The 22,835-nt window shown below is 27.8% G+C and overlaps 1 protein-coding gene across 2 annotated transcripts in view; it reads right to left on the reverse strand.

The window, feature by feature from the left end:
• Positions 1–22,835, reverse strand: part of LOC113551840 (complexin) — a 192,618-nt gene that overhangs the window by 90,548 nt on the left and 79,235 nt on the right. For both annotated transcript variants that reach the window (XM_026954368.1, XM_026954367.1), the window contains exon 4: positions 15,054–15,123. In XM_026954368.1, the coding sequence (XP_026810169.1) occupies positions 15,054–15,108 (55 nt within the window). In that variant the 5' untranslated portion in view covers positions 15,109–15,123. The remainder of the gene's footprint in view (positions 1–15,053; positions 15,124–22,835) is intronic.

Below are 22,835 nucleotides of genomic sequence, written 5' to 3' on the forward strand. Positions count from 1 at the left end.
AAACTGCATGATACGTTGAAAATTGTATCTGTTAGTTATAGTTATTATGTTTTTATTGAGCCATAACAAAAAACAGAAAATTTGAAATTATTAGAATATCTAATTAATATTTGAAATTCTTTCTTATATTAAATTTAGTGGTGGAAATTAAATATTTTTACATAACAGAGTTCACAAGTACTCAAGTTGAAAATATATAATTCTAAAAATAATAAAAGACCATATCTGTATATAAAACTTTATTGAATATAATATTACCTTTTATATATTTTTAGTTATATTTTACAGTTTGAATATATTTTATTTTTTTCAGAAATTACTAACATAAATAAAAGTCCAAATGATACATAATGTATTGTATAATATTATACATTATTTATATAATCTATATAATATTTTAAACCCACGTTTATAACATTATATATTACAAGTAAAGCTAACTCAACGTGTATACAAGCATGACTAAGTAATTGTACGTATCTATTTCATTAGTTTGCACCACGATTTATGTGAACTATAAAATATTATCGGTTTGGATTATGTTCAAAGAGTGAATTCTTAATTTTCCAACAGTAATAAATTATAATATTCACACACACGCATTCGTAGGCACACACATTTCACTAACGCACGCAACAATATACTATAATGAAGACGATAATAATGTATAAATGCCGGAAATGACTTTGAATCGTCGTCGTAATAATCAAGACACGGTGGTGGTGGCAACGTTGCCAACTCAGGGGCGTGAATCCAAGAGACAAGCCGTTTAGAAGTTGTCATTCGAAAGTATTACATGCCGCGTTTACACGTGTTTTTCGGGAATGAGTATAATAATTAAGTTGAAATAATAGGATTTTTAAAAAAGAAGGACTAAATCAGTATTTAACTTAAACCCTATTTGGATGCGGATCGTAAAACATCGGCTATCTACATAGTGGAAAAGATGGAAAATCTTTAGTTTTATTTTTCTCTTTTAATTTTACGTCATTATATTTTAAGCACGTTAGTCGTGGTACAGGAGAAAGGAAGTTTTCACCTACCCAAAACCTGCGAATGCAAAAAAAAATCCTCCTAACGAAAATCTCTCCACTCCTATTGTACACCATCCCACCATCGTCCCGCTTCACTCTCACCACTATCAACCAAGGGTGGCTTTAATTGAGTTTGAAACCCGCGCCGAAATACCATCGCTTTACGATACATGCATTGGACAACGTGGGTGAGAGGTACGGACACAACGGCGTCGCGAACCGTTTGACTGCTTTTAACCGTGTCCCGGGGGACACATAAAAACTGAAATATCACGAGCTCCCGAATAACAAAGCGCTTGCTGAAACAGAGGCAACACACGCGCACGCATAGATATCAATGATATACGGACTCACATCACGCACACGCCCGCACCGGCACATACATAATATTTTTACACATATATTTGCGTATACTGTAACACTGTACCACTCGAATACTAATATAATAAATACATGGTAGTGTGGTGGTGTGATGGGTAAAACGGTACAGCCGATTCGAAAGGTGCATAAGGCAATAACCACCACGAGCTATGTTACGTAGTCGATAAATAAAATATAATCTATATGCGATATTATGTCGACCGACAACGGTGACAACCGATGACTGGGTCACACCAACAAAATCATTATGCGACTTAAATTTGGATTGTTTTATTACCTCCAGTCCATCACGCACGTGTTTTCACCTCTGTGAAAGAGGGTTTATTCAAAGACTAGGGAAGTGCCTGTCGAGAAATACCAAACTTTTATACTTTATTATTATATTATTTAAACGTAGTACGTAGGTACCGTACACAATGTATGCCAAACAATTATAGAATTATAGGCTACATTCTACTTTTGTCTATATATATATATATATATATATATATATATATATATATATAATATATATATAAAGTATATTATATAAAACAGTATTGTAAGACAATTTATCATAACTAAGAAAATTTATTTTTACTCTCCTTACAATAATTGACGTTGGATGAATTATATGTTTCAATATGTATCTTCGTAAATCATTATTATAAGTTATCTAAAAGCATATTCGACATAATATATCGTTTCCAATAATTATTGGGAAAAAAATCAATATATATTGTAATATTATAATCGTATACTTGTATTTGACAATATTGATGTTTATAGAAATATCAACAAAAAATATCGTTAATATAACTTATATAGGTTGTTATATGATCACTTTTTATTATTTTTATACTATCATCTTATTGTTTACAACTTAATATCCTAACATTTAATTTTAATATTATTTTTAAATTTCTTCAACTTTGTGCCTCAGATTGAACCTTAAGTAAATAAAAATAATTCACTGATGGTAATAATGATTATGTTATTGTATCTAACCTAAGTCACGCTGAATTCATGTTAACGAATCATTGACTTTTACATGCGTAAACATAAATAAATTTTAAATATTAGCGAAAATATTCAGTCCGACCTTTATTTATCCCATTGGACGTGTTCCAGATACCTACAGTCGTTAGTTTTGCCGTTGGATTAAGTTGAGTATATAAACATTAATCCGGTAAAAAAAAAATATATTTGACTTTAGGTTTTTTTTATTCGTTTGTTTTTGTTTTTTTTTATTTTTATTACCTAAAAATAGTATTGGTTTAATATAACGGTTAAACAATAATACAAAATTGTAGTATTAGTAAGCGAATTAATTGAAACATGAATATTGTGTACCATTCACATTAATCGAGATACTGAAAATGAAAATTGAAGAAATATAAAAAGCGAAAAACATTTTTATCTTAAGGATAACTTAGTAAAAACTGAAAACAACGTTTATAAAATATTTATAATGCAATTACTAGTTGTTTGTTCTTATAGGTTTTGAAAAAATACTTAAACACATATCTCGAAGTAAATCGAAAATCTATTTCGAGTACACTGTCGAGATTCCATTTTACCTCTGCCAGCTAACACGTTTTGAAAATTTTAATTACTTAATGGTTACCCAGAATAAATAAATAATATTTAAAATAAAAACCTTCGTAGTAACAATGGTGTCCCAATACAATTTATAAATATAAAACGGTAACGATTTTCATAAAACGCTAAGTATAAAATAAAATAAGGGTGAAATAACTTCGTATTTATATAATATTATAGAAGTCATTCAAACTCGGGCACGTGGTTAATAAACATTATAATATATTACATTTTAGTAGCATATTTAATACTTTTTATAGTCGTTGGTAGAATATTATTTTATACCATATTATTACACTAGATTGTATTATACGACCTTTTACATAAAGTGTGTCGAAATATGAACTTTAGAAATAGTTATTGTAAAACGTTATAAAGGGTGTTTAAAATATATGGTGGGAAAAATGCTCACGTGATCCCCACCAATTGTGTCACACAACAAATTAAAAAAAAAAACCCCGTAAAATGAAGCGTGTACCTATATATTACATTGAATAGTGTGCCAATTTCAGTGTACGAAATTCTGACACGTATACTGCACATATTCAACATACATGTATAAAATAGTGCACGTGCCTCGTTGTAGTCCAAACCGACGGTTTATTAAATTATACAATATCGGTTACGTAAGTAATGCAATTTTGGAATCCTATTGAAATTGGTTTTAAGCTCGTGCGACTTAAAGTGTTTCGAATAATGGATACTGTAATATTGTAAGGTATGATGTTTTATTATACCGTACTAGTACAAAATAAAGTAATGTTATTTAAATTATTACTAACTGAGAAAATTGTCGTTGAAATGATAACATTAAGTGTAACGCACCAACGAATAAAAAAATATGTATGAATGTCGTGAAGATATTTTATATCAACAGGTCAGTAAAAAATAAAATAAAATTTTTGAAAACCAATCTTTTTCGGTTCCAAATCGATTTCATGGGGATTTACTGTTCTGAACACAAAATAAGTTTTATTATAATTGAATTATCTATATAACGATATACCTTTAAATATAATATTGCCTATGTATATAGTTTTATAGTTATTTTTAAATTATTGTAACTTTATATTAAAATACGTTTATCTACAGTTAAATTTAATTACAAAAGTTGCAATACTATTCCGAGGCGCATGACCACAAAGTAGCAACGTCGACATCGTTATATCAACAAACTACGTCTGTATAGATGGGGTGCAGTGGTCTATACACTTATCCGTGACAAATAACAAACATATCTATATATTATAGCATGCAATACGGTTTTGCACAATATAAATTAATCAAATAAAGTGTTGAGCAGTCTGCTGCAAAGTGATGGATTATTATATTTAAATTTCGTTTTTATCCGTTTAATGGTTAGCATGGAAATATCGTCCACTCAACCATTTAAATATTTATATCGTATGATCAACAACTGCAGCAATGAAACGAAAATGTTATAACAGCGCACTATATAGCTGTTTCACAGACAAATTTTAAATTGTATTACCATTTACCGTTCTCGTATGTAATAACATATTGTTATAATTATGAAACAAATTTTCGACAAAAGCAAAATATTTATGTTTACAAGTATGATATAATCTCCCGAGAAGGAAAGTACAGCTCGTTATGCGCGACGAAAACACGAGGGAGCCCTGAACTTTCACAGACAAGTGTGTCATACACCCACATATAAACATACGATATGAGTATTTGTGCGTTTTAAAGTATGGGTATAAACGTTATTACAAAAGTTTTTTGGCCACTCGTAAATTACGATTAAGTAGATATATATTCATTTATTTTAGATTGTGTCAACGCGTGGATTCACACGTAGAAACATGTATATTATAATATGCAGATGTAAGCATGCAAAAAACTTAGGTCGTAATTTAATAGAGAAAATCGTTTTTCTCGGCGCAATAATAATAATATTGAAATCAAATACCATTGTGAATAAACCGCGTAATAAAATTATTACTCTCCATGGCTAATTGCATTCGCAATTATATTATAATTATTATAACTGTTTTTACCTACGATTTATTTTATTATCAATTACATATTATTATAAACACACGTGTGCGCAAAAATAACACACAGAGTGTAATTCTTCATTCGTTCTGAAAGTTTGCGAACACAATGTGTTTGAGAAAAGTTATAACAGTCCCCAGTTCCCTTTATTATGCAAAGCGTGTGTTTATGATTTCCAAAAAGCGTGCAGAAATATTTCAATTTAATAAACAGACATAATAATATAATAGGTATATGTATACTTTATAATTAAAAACGTAGGTACATGACGGCCAGGCAAATAGATTAGTACTACTATAAATGTATATAGATTAGTTTTACAGTTCAATAATTTTGTTTGGGTGAAATCGAACCAAAGCATGATTATAATATAGTATATAATACATTAACGCACAAATATATTGTATCACAGGCTATCAAATAAACTTACTGATGTATACAATACAAACAGAAATGAAAAAAAATCATTGTAAAAACTATATAATATATTATACGCGTACTGACTACATGCGTTTATGGATTCCAATGGATTAAAAATATATATATGTTATCCAATGTGCGTATATATCCGGAAAGGAAAATCTATTGTATGAGTATATAATTTAATAAATTATAGTTATTATTGCATCTCTTCAGAGCCGACTAATATAAAAAAACATATACTTTTCGGAATATTTGAGTAAAAATATAGAACATTATCTATAAAGCAATTGCATCGTATAACAGCAACGTACCGTAGTTTACATATATCAGAATATGGTTAAATAAGTTAATAATTAACTAGTGATTGTTCATACTTTATTAATTACTGATTTATGTAACAGATGTTTGTTTAAATCGGAAATTGTGTGAGCTCTAACGTGTATATAATGAATACCTAGTTGTGTGTTTAATTTCTTCGAATTTAATTTAATTTTCATCATCATAATATTATGAGTGTTTTTTTATGTAAACCTTTATTGTTAGGCTTTTGATACAGTTTTGCAAAAATTTCAAGTAAATTGCAATTTTAAAATTATTGTTTTGAATAAAAGGTATATGCTTAAGTTTATATTGATCTTATAAGTTTTTGAAAAATTCTTTAATGGCGTCCTTATATGCCGAAACTGGTATGATATTGTGAATGTTATAAGAATTTAATCGATTATGTATTGTTATTATTTTTGTTTGTTTTATTTGTTATATTTTATTTATCTCGCAAATAGTATGAAACATCTAAAACAAAATCATTGATCATCTATTTTGAAAACTTACTATTTTCACTTAAAGTATAAACTAAGTAACGACTAGGGAAATAATATATTTTACAAATTATACAAGTCTTTTGTTTTACTTCAAATGTTAAATTACTGTTGTTTATTTTATATGCAAGCAAATGCCGATAAAATATAACGCGTGCCAAAAAGATTTCTCAACAACACGACATGGAAAAAAAAAACAATACGGTTCCAAAAAACAAAGAGGGCCCTGAACGTCAGCCAAATAATTCGGTCGATCCACAAATTATGCATCACTATATATAAATATATATATACGTAAGTATACTTATTATAAAAACGGTAAACCGAGTTTGATGTTAAACGATTTATAATGTTATTTATAATATAATTTACGCGTGAATAATGATTTTAAAATTATAGTAAATATTAAAAATAAACCGATACGGATATTTACAGGTAATTTGTGTAGACGTTTAACTTATTAAAAACAAAATAATGTAACCTTTTCTACAATAATCTATATCTGTTTTGACTATTTTAGTATACGGTGTTATCGTTGGTACTCAGCTTCGCTGATATTTCGGGAAAGTAAAAATGTTGTAGAAACACAGCTTGTAGGAAAGTTTCGTTTCACAAAAACCTTTATTTTTATTCCTAAATAAATCCAAGAAAACTTTTAAATAATTAAATATATTTTAATATATTTACAATTCTATATTGTACTCGAAAAACAGTTATATTATGTATCTTTAGAGAATGGTTCACCATAAAATATTAATCGTTTTACATATTTGTGAAAACGTATACGCAGGCTTCGTATAGTTGCTTAATTGAAGCAATTTAAATTATCAAAAACAATTTGTACGGCTGTATGTATTTATGTATGAGTTTTTTTCAATAAAAATATTAAAGGCTAATTATTTTAATTTAATCAAAATATATAATATTGCCCTAAGGGGTACATATCAACTCATCTATTGCGCCTCGTGGCAAACTGTTCACATATAATTCCATAAAACGAATGATCTTAATTTTCACGAGATCAAATATTTGCAACGCTTTACAAACGTTATATTTTGTTATAGAAAACTTTAAATCTATATTAACAGTAATGCATCAAAAATTAAAAAAAATAAATAATTTTACATATAGATGACTATCAGATCATAATATTATTTATACGAGTATAAAACAAATAATTTTGAGATAATAATTATTATTTTCATGTGAGTATGTTTAAGATTTCCACTCTATCCTATACTCGTATATGTAAAACTTATAATAATATAGTATTCAAAATATAATTAAAAAACTGTATTATTCATTTAACATTACACAAATATTAAATTATAATCGCATGATAAAAACCGTACATTACACTTTTTACGTACGGTTCGAGAAATCTATGAACTTTTGTCAATTGCATTGACAGGACCCTAATCGTGTATGTCGTACATATATTATTATGTCGTATTCAGTTTTTGGAGAGTATTTATACGACTATCATATTATACGACTTTCCGTTCCATTATGAACCTATAATTGGAATTATTTCCACTTCAACGCATTCGTTTTGAATATATATATATATATGTATATATATTTCTTATAAAACTTCTTGCTTTTGAGTCAGCTTTTACAATCACCTGTGATAGTGTTCGATTGTGCATCGTGTATGGGAAGGATCAGCCATCAGATTGGTATAAATATATATATATATATATATATATATATATATATATATATCGTTAGGTGTGACAAGATACAGGGAAAATAAAACGACTATATAGCTATTGACGTTGTACCACGGTTAAACAGAGTGTTTGGTTTGAAACTTTTTTGTAAAATCTATTTTATTATTTTTACCCGGTCGAGCGACGGTGTGTGACGCGTCGTTGAATACGCTTCGAAGATGAACATAACGGACAGCCGACAGCCTACTAGAGCTCTACACAACGTAGTACGTAGGATTGACGAGATGATTTGAAAACAACCAATACAGCGTTACTGTGTGAGAAGACGTAAACGTAAATAAAAAAAATTCAATCCATTTTGATCCCACTGAATTTCCGAAACGATATTCTGCTAACATTGACTAGCCGCAAGAATGGTAGGCAATGTAATACTATAAGAATATGTATGTTAAAACAAGTTGACAATAAAATTTGTCAATTTCATATTTTCTGTAGGAATTATGCATAATTTATTGTCGCTGCGTTATAAAATCTCGTTTCCCATCGTTATTATTTATTATTAATATTTCTATCTCACCGTCAATCGTCATTCAACATATTAATATATGTATAGTTTGTAAATTTCCTATAACCTTATTTTCATTTAATTGAACCTAGATGTAATTTGTATAACTTATAAATACATAAATAATCTTAATTTTATTTCTCGTTAAATTAAAATATTTTGAAAACGAATTATTTGGTTTAACTTTGAAGTAAATTAAATATATTTTTATTTCGTTTAAGACGAAAGATTTATTTATTTTTTTAATTTAAATATGTAAACAATACATTACATGAGAATCTCTAAAAAAAAATACGGTTTTAATGTTTTTTGTCAAGTAATTGTTTCTGTTATTAAAACAATTTTTCATGAAACAAAGACAAAATTAAACAAAACTATACTTACTATATATACATACATTTATTTTCAGTTTTTCTTACAGTTTATGAGTAACTAAATAAAAAAAAATTAGAATTTTTTAAATATAGTACTCTAAAAAAGTTTTCTACCAAAAGTAAAGAACTTAAATCTAAAAGTTCATAAAGTATACTTTTAAGTTTGGAAAGTTTACCAAAGTTTTATGTAAAATATGAAATAATTAAAAACATTAGTTACTTAATATGTAAATTCAATAAAACTATGAATGTCTCTATGCTTAAATAATACTTTAGTTAAAACTTTAAAAATTTTATTTTATTTCATTATATTTTCCATTTGTCTTATTTGTATAATTAACAATAATTTTATATTGGTAAAAATATAATTAAGTCAATATACTGACAAAATTCCTAATTTTTATTTCGTTTAAGAAGAATTAATAATAATTTTATACATTTTAAATTTAACAATTATGATTTATTTTAGTTGTACTACGACTACATCAATGACGGTAATATTTATTTTACTTTATTGCTAACAGTCTTCAGTCGTTCATACACTACGAAGTATAACGATATAATATATTATTATATTTATTATAGATAACCATCATATATGTTATATATTTTATTTTACCGAATAATACGATCGTAGAACATAGGATGGTAATATATCTATACGTCACGCTGGAATGAAAATTTGTACTGTATGACAAGTCTTTATTCCGTTATAGCTGCAGAATAATACCCTATAAACACACATTGTAGTCGTTCGAAACAGCTGGAAATTAACTCTGAGTATTTTTATTTCTTTCTTAACCATATTAAATTTACAATATACATGTATTATATATCCACTTCGACCAGTAAACAAATAATATACGAGTATCTACCATAAGCACACGCACAGTGATAATCCGAAATCGAACCCACTGTCTCTATCTAACGCACACTCACTCACTCCACCCACCTTATCCTTTATAGTTTACGACATGATCATTAAAACACAGTCATCGTAAGACTACCGTTCAAAGTTCAATACGCGTGTGCAATGACGACGGATAAATAAGATATACATATTACATAATACATGTTATATAAATATATATATCATAATATTTTGTACGCAACTCATCCAAAAGCGCATAAAATAAACATTTATTCGCATCTCGTATATAAAGGAGAAAACATGAAATAGCAGTAACTTTTGCGTAAAATTACTAAAAAAAAAACACATATTATATATGTATATATATTTAAAGAGAAGGAGAAAGAACAGACAGTCGAAAAAAATAAAATATTATATTATACATCATATCACGTAACGTTGCATAATTCAATGCGTTGTATATGTATTTTATATAAAATAAAATAATACCATGCAATAGCGTCTTCTTGGCGATATAACAGAGTGCTGTTTTTCATAGAAATATATATATATATATATATATATATATATATATATAAGTATATAATAATTTATAGTCATAGAATAAAGTCCGTATTCAAGATTTAATAAACATGATATATTGTTGATGAAAATACTTAATTGATAAACAATAAGAAAAATTAATCTTGGTGGTAAGTAAAATAGTAGTAAGTTAAGTATTAATTTGTGTTTAGCTTCACTTGCCTACCAGCGATCGAATTATGAAAAAATTAACGCTGTAGTTATGTGAGTTAAAATAGATAAATGCATATAAAAGTATCGGATAAAATACGACTATTATAATAGTACAATTATAAAACATTTATTTTTTTTCAATTTGATTACCTATGTAAAAATAATTTTTTTCTCATTTTCTTTACCAGGAAAATTTATAAATAATCATAATTTTATTGAAATTTTCCGCATTATTTTTACATAATTATTATAATATTTATATTTGATGTATTAAGATGTTTGATAGATATATATATTATAAAATTAGTATATTGATTTAAATATTATACTTTTATACCCTAGTAGGAATACAGAGTGATAAAAATGTTCAAACCATTCACTCAGGTGTACTAAATGCCAACTTATCATTAATTTGTTGTAATTAAAATACTATGCAAACGAGTACAAACATTAATTCTCATAAATAATAAATTTTGATTTTAAATTATTATTTATTATTTTTTTTTCGATAGAAGTGTTATATATTTTGACATTAATATAAAACTATTTAAAATAAGACAACTGAATTACGACATGGAAATTTAAAAAAAAAAGTTTAAGTAAATAACTTAAATACCTCTAGAAGGAGAATTTTTCAATTTATAGAAACAAAATCTATAATACTTATAAACAAGGTGCATACTGTATTTTATATATATTAAATTCGTGGTCAGGATTAAACGGTTCGCAACCTTTAAGTTCAATGGAAAAGTTGAACTCTGTCTTTGTCTCTCGGAATTTTATTCATGTATAATACGATTAATACGCCATCATCATGATGAAAAATTAGTTGGTTTAAATCTTTTTAAGTATTGATTTTTTGCACTACTAGAGTATATATTATATATTATATTAAACCTACAGAAAAATATTGTACTGCTAGTAACAGTATATATACATATATACTGTGCTCCACTGGTATATAATTATTATTCACGTACTTATACTAAGGGTTAGCGTTTAATCATGCAAAACTCTCGCAAAGTGTACACAGGTTGTACGCAAGATATTAATTGGCGAGTTCTTTAGTAAAATTGCACCTTCGTGTCAAAATATTCACAGTATACATACCTAAATCGTACCTGCACACAAAGTTGAAATATATTAAACTAATAAATAATAGTGTATACCCAGTGTGTATGTGTGTGTGTGTGCGTTTGTGTGTTCAGTGGTTGGTGGGAGGGGGTGTAGTAGGGCGTCAGGCAAGCGCACAGGAGTAGTGGTAGAAAAAAAACGCTATAAAACGGCTTCAGGAAATAATTCATAAAAACGTCGACTCGACCTAATTTCGGGGTGCAGAAAAATGGCTGTTATAATAACCCCCGAGAATTTTTACGACGAGGAGGCCAAGTGCAAATCGCGATTTCACGCGGAAAACGCGATCGACGTGAAAACACTCTATTCGTGCCCAAAAGTAACTGCGAATAATAGCTATGTCGAATAACAATAAGAGGCCGGAACGGCTGGTAATTAAAAAAACGACATTAAATTATTATTATTATTATTATTATTATCGCAATATCGCGTATATTACACGACATCAAAACGGCAAAGGCATACCATATACTTTTACGTTCTTAATCGTCTCGATGTCCGCGATAAACAACCCGTTATTCGCAGCAGCGGCTGAAAATTATTATATTTCGACCTCGCACACGTTTTAACGGAGAACTATTAAATCTTCACAGAGCTCGCGCGTGGCGACGTATGATACACGCATATAAATATTATATTATTATACATATGAATATATGTATGTGTGTATTGAAGATGATGCTATACCAGTATTGTCTTCGATATAATGTCAACCTCAACGGTATAAAATATATGTTTAATAATGGCGGCGCGAGGGTGAGGTCGTATTTTTATTTTATTGGGTGTGATTTGATAAAATAGAAGATCTCAACACGCTCGCTATGAGGAAAAAAATAGAGAAATATATGGTAGCCATGTGTAAGTAAAATTGAATTTCATGAAAATAATAATAGTACTAAGAAGAAAAAAGAATAAATAGAAACCTGCGTTTGGATGGATATAAACATTATTATTATTGCGGTGCATAAAGCGAAACGCTCACACATAACACAAGCGGGAGGACAAACAAATTATTACTCACGTACACGCGTATATGTGTATTTATTTATTTTTTCAGTACCGCCACCCCAGTAAGACGGTTTGTATTCAACCCAACTAAATCTTCGGCTTTTTGGCTTTTTCTCGACGCCAATGCGACGCAATGTGTGTTTTTAAAACGAACAATAGCCGCCTTCATCAGCCATGGCGCCTAGCTAATTTCACATCCATTATCTTGCTGTCGATCGATAACAGTCCATTATTAACCATATAAACCATAGTCGTGTGTGTGTATATGTGTTTTTTAAAGAGTACAATTTTTCCACTCGAGCCGCCACCATACCTCCTCCGCTCAACACGAAATCATGTCAGTCATCGGAAGCGGCAATCGATGGTTATATATTTTAACAATTAAAATCCACTTTTTTCAACTACCATCAAATATGATAAAGGGACCTTTTATAGAAATAAAATTATATACGTAGTATAGGGATGCCATAATATAATAAATTGCATTTGAACCAGAGATGTCCGTCAATTTCATTAGAATAATGGAGATCTCAATAATCAGAGTGGTTTTTTTGACACTTAACATAGAAAATTTACAAGTGTTTTGGATCAATATTTTTCCATAATTTAAATACATACATTTTTTATGTAGATTGAAATATAATATAATTTTTGAATAATTTAATAATAATAAACCATTTTTATATTACATTAAATGCACATGATTGTTATTATTTATATTTTTTAAAAGTGAAAAGTGAAATTTTTGAAAAATTTGAAAATATTTTAAATGACTAAATTTTTTTTCTCTATTCACCCTATTAGCACCTATGGCACAATAATGATTTTCGATACTTAATACTGTAATTAGAATAGTTTGCGAAAGTCAGTATCATCCCTAATATTTTGAACTATCATGCTATGGTGGATAGACATGTAAATGTTTATGTTTTAAGAGTCTTAATATTAAACCGACTAAAATAATATCACGATGTGACATATTATTTGCATACATTTGGAAGTTAAGTAAAAATTCTGCAACTTTAAAACTTATAAAGTCGTATGAATATTTTAAAACCATTCTTTTATTCTTTATTAATTACTCTCTTCTATGCTCTATATAGTATACCGGTTAGATATTTTACCAGGGTTTTTTTTTTTAAATAATAACGATTTTATAATATACCTACTATTGTTGGAAATATTAAACAATTATATTGTAAATTACGATTTAAAAACATTATTTTATTTATTACAGCAATTTAACTTTAATACGTATTTGTATTTTTTATAAAGAGAGAACAAAAACAATTTTATTTCTCTTAATGATTAACATCCAAGATTCAAGCCGTAATAAAACATAAAAGTCGTGTCAAACAATTTATATAAAATAACAAACTTTGTCTGTATATAATATATATATTATAATATATCAAGGCTGTTCAGTGGTACATGCAATATTCAAATTTGCAAATTAAAAATTAAATTGTATTGTTTTTCTACGTAAGGTCTATATTATATTGTTTGACGATGGTATTAAACATTATGAAATAAACTCAAAATGTATTTTTAAATTTACAGTGACTAACTTTTTATTATTAAAATAAAAAATGCATACTTTAGATTACTTCGCGTCGTCGTGATTTAAGCACAAAGGGAAACTAAACGATGATATACTTACTTGTAATACCATACGTACTACTACTAAAATATTATAATCGAATGATTTATGAAAACTAGTAAAAAAAAAAACGTATGCATTCGACTTGTTTAGGGAAAATGCAATATATTTATTTAGGAATATCTTTTTTTATTTTGTGGATCGAGTAAAAAAGTCTTCCGAACGAATGCAACTTTTAGAGAAATAAAAACGCGACGGTGTTTTTTTTATTGCATTAAATGGCTTGAAAGCCATATTTTTTAAGTTGTATTTGTTTTGTTTTTTTTTAGGATTTTATTCTGAAAAATAATAATATGTAAAGAAGTCCGGGTTTCCTAGGGATTTTGGGTGCCTTCACATTCGTTTCACAATGATGACAGCGTTGTCTCGAGGCCAACAAAAGTTAATAGTATTTTAAATTCAGTAACTTTTCCGAAATTCTCTAGAGCATAATATCTAACCATTTTGATTACCAACTATTCACTCTTTGTTTGCAGCTTTTACAATCCTACCTAGCAAACGAAACTTATATATTATACTTATAGTCCAATACCACAAAAACAATCTAGTAGAACTTATCTCACGGGTCACCTTACGAATATTGATATTTAATATCGCAATTGTAGTTACATTAAAGTTTATTTTAATTTTTTGCCTGAACACACAATATAGTTACAATTATTTGTAAAATATGTTCATTGTACCAAAAAAAGTAAATGAATTATACTACGTTTCAAATTATGTCAAAAGAGGTAAGACTTATAGAATAATATTATAAGTTATAATATAAATGTGTACCTTTTACGGCGTTTAATTTGTTTCCGACCACTTGCTTTGCCACAAAAGCCGCCATTATGCTTCAATGCTTCTGTAACAAAAGATAAAATAATCTGTTAAGTACATGGAAAAAAAATATAACAAAATCGATTTCACACCGTGGCGATCATCGTAGGTTATTTTGTTCAATCAGTGAATTCAAAACATTGATCGTTATCCTCTTATAATAAATCAGCATAAAATAAGTCAGTAAAATTAAGATTGTAAAATGAACAATTAAATTTAAAAATAAATAAAATATATTTTTTTTTCAAGGGAAGAAAAATTTGAATAAGTCTAAAACGAATGTTTATATCTTAAATGACTAATTTAATGATGTGGTATACTTATATTGAACATAAAATAAAATAAAAATCCACAAACTTTTATAAAATATAAATAAGTAATATAATGCTTTATATCTCACATACAACGTAGATATAGAATAATTTAAACTGAATTCATCTCAGAGACGCTACTAATAAGTTATTCCCTTTCTTATGTTTTCTTGAATATATTTATTTCTATTCGTTATCCACATAATTTCCCAAGCGTGACATAATTATTAGTATAATATATCAAAAATAATATTTTAAATTAAAAAAATATAATGTTTTATATCGAAAATAACCAATAAATTACTAATTACGCCTCAGTTACAGTGGTATACAGAATATAGATACATAATGTATGTTTTTTGAGGTTGAAAGTATACATTTTAAAAGAAAATATTGAAATCTATAAAATAATATATATATTATATATATAAACATTAAAATAATGACATCATTATGATACGACAGACCTGCATAGATTAAATAAAACTGATACGTTTAAGAATTGTGAAAGCATAAGTTTATAATACTGTAGATATTATAATATAGAATTTAATTAGACCTTAAATAAGCTTTATTAAGACTGTCGACATTTAGTGCATCTGTTTTAAACGAATCTTTTCATTTTATCTTTAAGTAAATATGGTATTCAATAAACCTTATTAGATATGATTTTTAATACTTTTATAAGTACACAAATAAATAATAATATTATAGTTCCAACAAAATCGAGATATTTAATACATTGTGTTACACGTTTGAATAATGGTGTGCCATATTTACTACTCTTTGCTTGAGGAATTTCAAATTTTAAATTATATTTTTATGACATTTTTTTATCTAAAAAATAAAAAAAAAAAAATTAATCATAATGTTGATAATAATTATGAAAATATTATCTCCTTGTACGATTGTTACTTACAGACTTTTTTATACGTTACATGCATAAAAAAATCGATAATAATAAAATATTAAATGCATTTCATTTAGAGGATATAAATTGGAAATAACACGTTTTTTCAAAAAACATATATTTATGTATTTATCTATATTAGAATGCATACTATATTATAATACTATATTTACTGTACTCGTTTCACATCACTTTAAACCGACTATAAATATTAAAACTGACACACAGAAACAATACTACGTTTAGTTATGTTTTTGTCTCTAGAAGGATTTTATTTGCGAAGACGAATATTATACACGAGATATTTTCATCACGATGTTGCGAGGTGGGTTTAACCCTTAAGTTTCGAGAACGAGCGAAGACGGTTGAAACGTCCATTCCTGAGATTCTATATCATACGCGCGTTATTATATATATAGGGTCGTGTAGCTGGAACGACATTAAACGTGTACGCCATGCGAACAAAAATAATTATTAAGGGATTTAAGACGTTTGCTGGGAGACGGCATAGCGGCCGTCTAAAAGTAGAGCGCAGTTGTAGTCGTTGAGCTGACTGACGTGTACGCAATGTTTGCAAAGGGTCGGTCAGTGTTTTTACTTTCTCGAAACAGTTTTTCTCTTTCTCTCCGCAACCTCCGCCTTGTCAGTCTATCCAACGCGTCCCTTCTCGTGTCAAAAACGTTGACGGCTGTCTCTCTCGGCCGACCGCGTGCGCTCACACACACACACACACACACACACACACGTATATATATGTTGTATACGTATTATTCACCCGCGTGTGCACATATTATTTAGGTGAGAGTGGAAAGATAAGCCAAACGGGATTATCTACACAACGGATGAGTGCGGGACAAGTGTCGAGAGTATGAGGGCGGGTGGAATAAAATACGTTTGTAAAGTTTCACCGTGAAATATGGTCCACACACTTTCATGTCCGCCGGTAGTTACTGTATAATATATATATTATATCATATACGCAACACACACACACACGCGCACGCGCGAGCGCGGTCGGTATATTATATTATATTATATTATATTATATAGTCTGTGTACGAATAGAGTGGTCGGGAGTGTGTTATTATAATATTTCATAATATATATAACTCGTACATTATATCACACGAAACTCGCATTGTGTGTATATGCACCGCACGTGAAAAGCTGCCTCGAAGGGCGAACGAGACGATATTAACATTTCCGCCGCGACGACAATATATAGTATATTATACTATTATACGAGAGTGTAACGTGCGCATTATATTATTAAAACTGCATAAACGCCGTACGTATACAGAGCGCCACGCGAAGATTTGGCGATTTTACATTGCAATAGCATTTGAAAGTGTCAAAATAATATACATTCCATTACATAATTATAATATTACGATTGACGGCGGCTTTATTCACACAACGGAAATATAATTTTATAATATGATACCGATTAGCCTCGTCAACGGATAATATACCACATACTAATAAGTAATATACAGCCTATAACGAATTACCAAATTTAAACAAGAGAATATATTTAAGAATAATGACATAAAATATATATCTAATGACGAGAAAGATACAACATAATATAACATTTATTCATTCACTATATATTATGTATATATTTATATTATTAATATCACTGTAATGACTTTGTCGTACATATTTAATATTGACCCAGAGGCCATGGTGATTTCAATTTTGCATAGAGAAATTTAGCTGTATTGCCAGTTAGACAGACACGTCCTCTGAGTCATTCGAAAATTATTCAAATAATATGCAAACCCACCATAAGTAACCACACACACGTGGACATTAAATTGCACCCATGACAACGACCACCGCCACTAATAACATCAAACTTCTGTGGAATTCTAAGCCGACACTTTTCCGCCACAGCCGACGCCATTATGCACACATTATACCATCGTTTTCAGCACGTCAAACGTCATATATTTGAATTTTCATTTCTCGAAACCTTATACTATAATAAACGCCCGTACATTATTATTATTTAATTTGCACTGTCCGTCCCGCGCGTGGTGCCACGATCACGACTTCAAGTTAAACACACGTCACGTTCACTACGACGATGTTACGTAATTAGACGGACGATATGATGGTGTGTATTAATAATATTAATAAAAGGAATAAAACTTGAAAAGTAACCATCCTTATTATTAACCAATTAAATCAATTTAAAGAACATGATGTGATGACAAATCAAACTGATTACTTAATAATTTTCTAATTAAATTATATAAAATTAAAAGGAAAGAAAAATTATTAATAGTTTAATTTAAAATAAATTATATAAAATATACTCTAGGTATAATATCATCAGTATACAATTATTTTAAAAAAAAATTTATCATTTAAAAGTAATATACGTTCTTATTAGACGATTATTGTTAGAAATATTATCGATTTACATTTGTTATTTTGATTTTCAAATATTAGTGAAAATTCGCTAAGACTAATTGGTTAGTCTGATAGGCAATACATTTACTCCTAGTTCACAGTTCACATATTTATTTATTTTAATTTTCCGGACTGTTTTTGTTTATTCAAAAAAAAAAAAATAGTATCATAAGTCTCATCTATTTAATATTTAAACATAATAACGAATGTGTATACACTATAAAAAGAAGAAAAATTAACTAACCTAAAAATACGTATTTTTGTTTCTATATTTAAATGTACGTCAAGAATTTAGTGGATGTACAACGGATAAAATTAATAGACACGTCACAATTAATACTAATAGAAGTAATGACACTGATCTATACAAGTTTTTGATAATATGTAGGTACCACGAGATAAATAATATTAAAAAATATTACAATTTTGTAGAAATTATAATAATTGCTTGCAAACAACGGCCGTTAAATATAATATCTAAGAGAATGTTAACTATTAAATTGAAAATAATAAATATAATTTAAAAAAACTGAATATGTCGTCGTGCAGTGATAGAGGATGTTTTTACCGGGCACATCCCGCACACCACCGCTGTATATCAATCTGTGATTAGTTAACTTTACTGAGGATGTGCAAGTATACATGAATAACTTGGACGAAATCTATTCGTCGTCGTTTCGCGTGATATCACCTGCCACTGAACATACGATTTATAAAAAAGTATTGTGCGATTGTACAGCAGAATATTCGTATAATATAATATATACGATAGCGTGACATCCGAAACATTGTATATGAACTAATGTTGTCCCATTCGCTTCTTGGTACCCTGACCGAAATCACGTCGACTGTTCGTCGTTCTAAGTTTCTATGTCCCTCACCCACCAGTAATACGAGGTTTCCACCGCTTCTACTTAATATACTTAACAATCGAGACGAATACAGGCTTGTACAAAACGCACGTACGACGTCACGATTAGTCGAATTATTAAAATATAATACGTTCCAAAACTATCATGATGCATAATATTTTAGTTTCGGTTTTTATTGATTTTTACATTTTATTAACGCTAAAAAAAGATTAACTAAGTGCGTATTATAATATATTATATACAACACTGGCTAGTAACTCATAAAATTATTCAATATTTATTTATGTGTTTAATATAGATTTGTATTCGTTGATCAGTGCGCATTCGATATACATAGCAATATATTTTAACGTGTACGCATAAATTGATTAAAATGTAATAGTTACAATATGTAAGTACCGTGTACTAACATTACTAACATGTCATTGTCAAGTTTTTAAGAAATTCAATATTTTTAACGCAATTTATATTTAATTATAGTCAAAACGATACAGGGAGAAAACTTGTCAAATAAATTGCATTATGTTTAATATTGTGATATTATAATACAATTATTTAAAACTGTTATCCTTAAGTTTTATCGTACTTGAAGATTTGTTTAAATGAATAATGTATCCATTATATTATATTTGGATTACTAAAATAATTAGTTTATTTATTTATTGTTGTATTGACAGTATTCGGTCCAATTTCACAAATTGACGAAGCTTTGAATTCTGCAAAAATAGTTTAAATTCTAAATCAACAATTATATAATGAATGGTGAATATTTTATCAATCGAAAGACGATATTACGATAACCAGTATATTATTTAAATTCATTATTTAAAATAATATATTTCATACATTATTCTCATTTTTATATCAACTACAGGCGTATTTCTAATATGGTTATTGTCGTATCGTAAAATATCGCAATATAATATTAGATAATTTTAACAAGAAGAACACGATTATGATTCACGAAGTAAATTGGTCAAAATAATTTTATTTTTAAATTTATAAGAGTAAGTTTATTAAAATAATAATAATGTCAATGTGACTTAAGACGACAGTTAAAATGTTTTAATGTGTCATAAATAGTGTTGTATTTAATATATTTGCTTGATTAAAAATAATATGAATTAATGTGCAACCGAAAAAAAGGTAATCATCATTATAAAGTAAATAAATCACGGTTTTTTAAAAACTTTATGAAACAAGTTTGCTTAATGGTAATATTCAAGACTCTCGAGGATCAAATTCTAAATACAATAAGACATGAATGGATAATAATTAATATGTCAAACTAAATTAATTATTAATGTAAAATTAGAATAATTTTTCTATTCTTCGGGTTAGATTTAACATATTGAAGTATTTTAAAAATTAGAATTATTATTGAGAAATTCTAAAATGAAAAATTAATTGGATCCGTACAATAAACAAAACAACTATAAAACATATTCCATTTGCAAATATTTAATATATTGACGTTAGTGAATTTAAATGGTTTAAGCAATTTCATACACGCAATATTATGACAAAAGATTATCACGAACACATTAAGTAAAACAATAAACATTATTTAATGTCCTTAAACAAAATACTGTCTTAATATTTTTAATTGAATTGAAATTCGTTAAATGTTTAATGTAATTCGATTTCAATAGACCTACATGGTGGCTGATACGATTCGAACGAAATATTTCAAACAAACCGTCGTGGATATTCTATGATAGCTAATTACATAATATATAGTTTATATTAATATAATATATTTCAATGTTTTAACTTTACGGGTTGTGTCATAAAAACACACACGCAAATCAAAACCATTAAATTCGTATAGCATCGTAACATATATATTATTTAACGGCAGCAATATATCTTGACACTAGAAACAATTCAGAAAATTACTAAAATAAAAATAACTTATTTTCTAGCGTTGGATCTATGATATTTTCGACTGAAAATCCAAAATAATTTAAATAGTCATAAAAATTAAAAACCTATTGAATACAGCAGACCACATCAACAATATTATTATATATTAAATAATTATAATTGTGTGTACAGAATTTTGAACTATTTTCTGAAAATTTCTATTATACATATTAGATATATGAGTTTCCCCCCTAATATTGTTCTCTTTGTAAGTTAAATAGTTAGTTAAATATTCTGATTACCAATTTGCAAAATGTATATACCATTTTGAATTTGTTAGGTCATATAAATTAGTGAAGCTGTGTTATGTTTTCCCCGACTTTATTTTTTTTTAAATCGGACTAGGATGATTTTCAGGAGGCTATCTGCACGCAGGTTAATATTTTTGTTCCATCCACAATTTAAAAGGATGATCACACGTCGTCATGCATTGGCTGTTTCATTACACCAGTGTTTAAAATCCACAGTAATGTTTTTTTATTATTTTATTATTATTTTAACAGGTAATTCAAAATAGGTAGCCATTTTGTTGAAGTTTAATGCTTAATGTTTTCTACTTAACAATTTGACCTATTACCTATACAATAGTGTAAACGAGTATGAAACAAAGAGTTGCTGTGTCAGCTATCAAAAGTAACTGAATTAAACTGCAAATATTATTTCTCAGGTAATATTTACACATCTAAGTTTTATTTATTAACTACGACCCTGATTATAGTTTTTAAATATAGTTATCTAAAATATATGTTAAGGTATTGTATAAAACGATATAAAGAAACAGAAATGTTTTTTTTTATTCTCAATGATATAATATAACAACCGACAACCACAGGTTAGCTATGTTTATAATATTAGATATTACTGTTATTAGTATGTTATAAGGATATGTAAATCGTAAATACCATATACATTTATACGTATATTTGTTTTTAATACCATTATGCTTAACTAAAATTAATTTTTACTATAATAATGTATGAGATATGTGTCGTATTGCCATTGTAATGACTAATGAACAATTGTAATTGTAATAAATTGTGTTTTAATGTGGCAAGGGTATTATAATATTTATATATTGTGCCCTCGATCAGTAACAGTTCAATAATACAAAATAATAAACCATATTATATTATTGTTATTATAGAGCTAGCTGTTGTCCAATAGGCGATTTGTACCGAGATAAAGTGTCGTGGCATAAAAGAAATTTGTGTAGTTCTCGTGTTGCAATCAATATTATACACCACTGTGGTATATAATATAATAAATATATTATAATATCGTAAACACGGGCGCGTAC

Source organism: Rhopalosiphum maidis, chromosome 2, assembly GCF_003676215.2.
Source record: "Rhopalosiphum maidis isolate BTI-1 chromosome 2, ASM367621v3, whole genome shotgun sequence".
In the NCBI taxonomy this organism is placed as follows: domain Eukaryota; kingdom Metazoa; phylum Arthropoda; class Insecta; order Hemiptera; family Aphididae; genus Rhopalosiphum; species Rhopalosiphum maidis.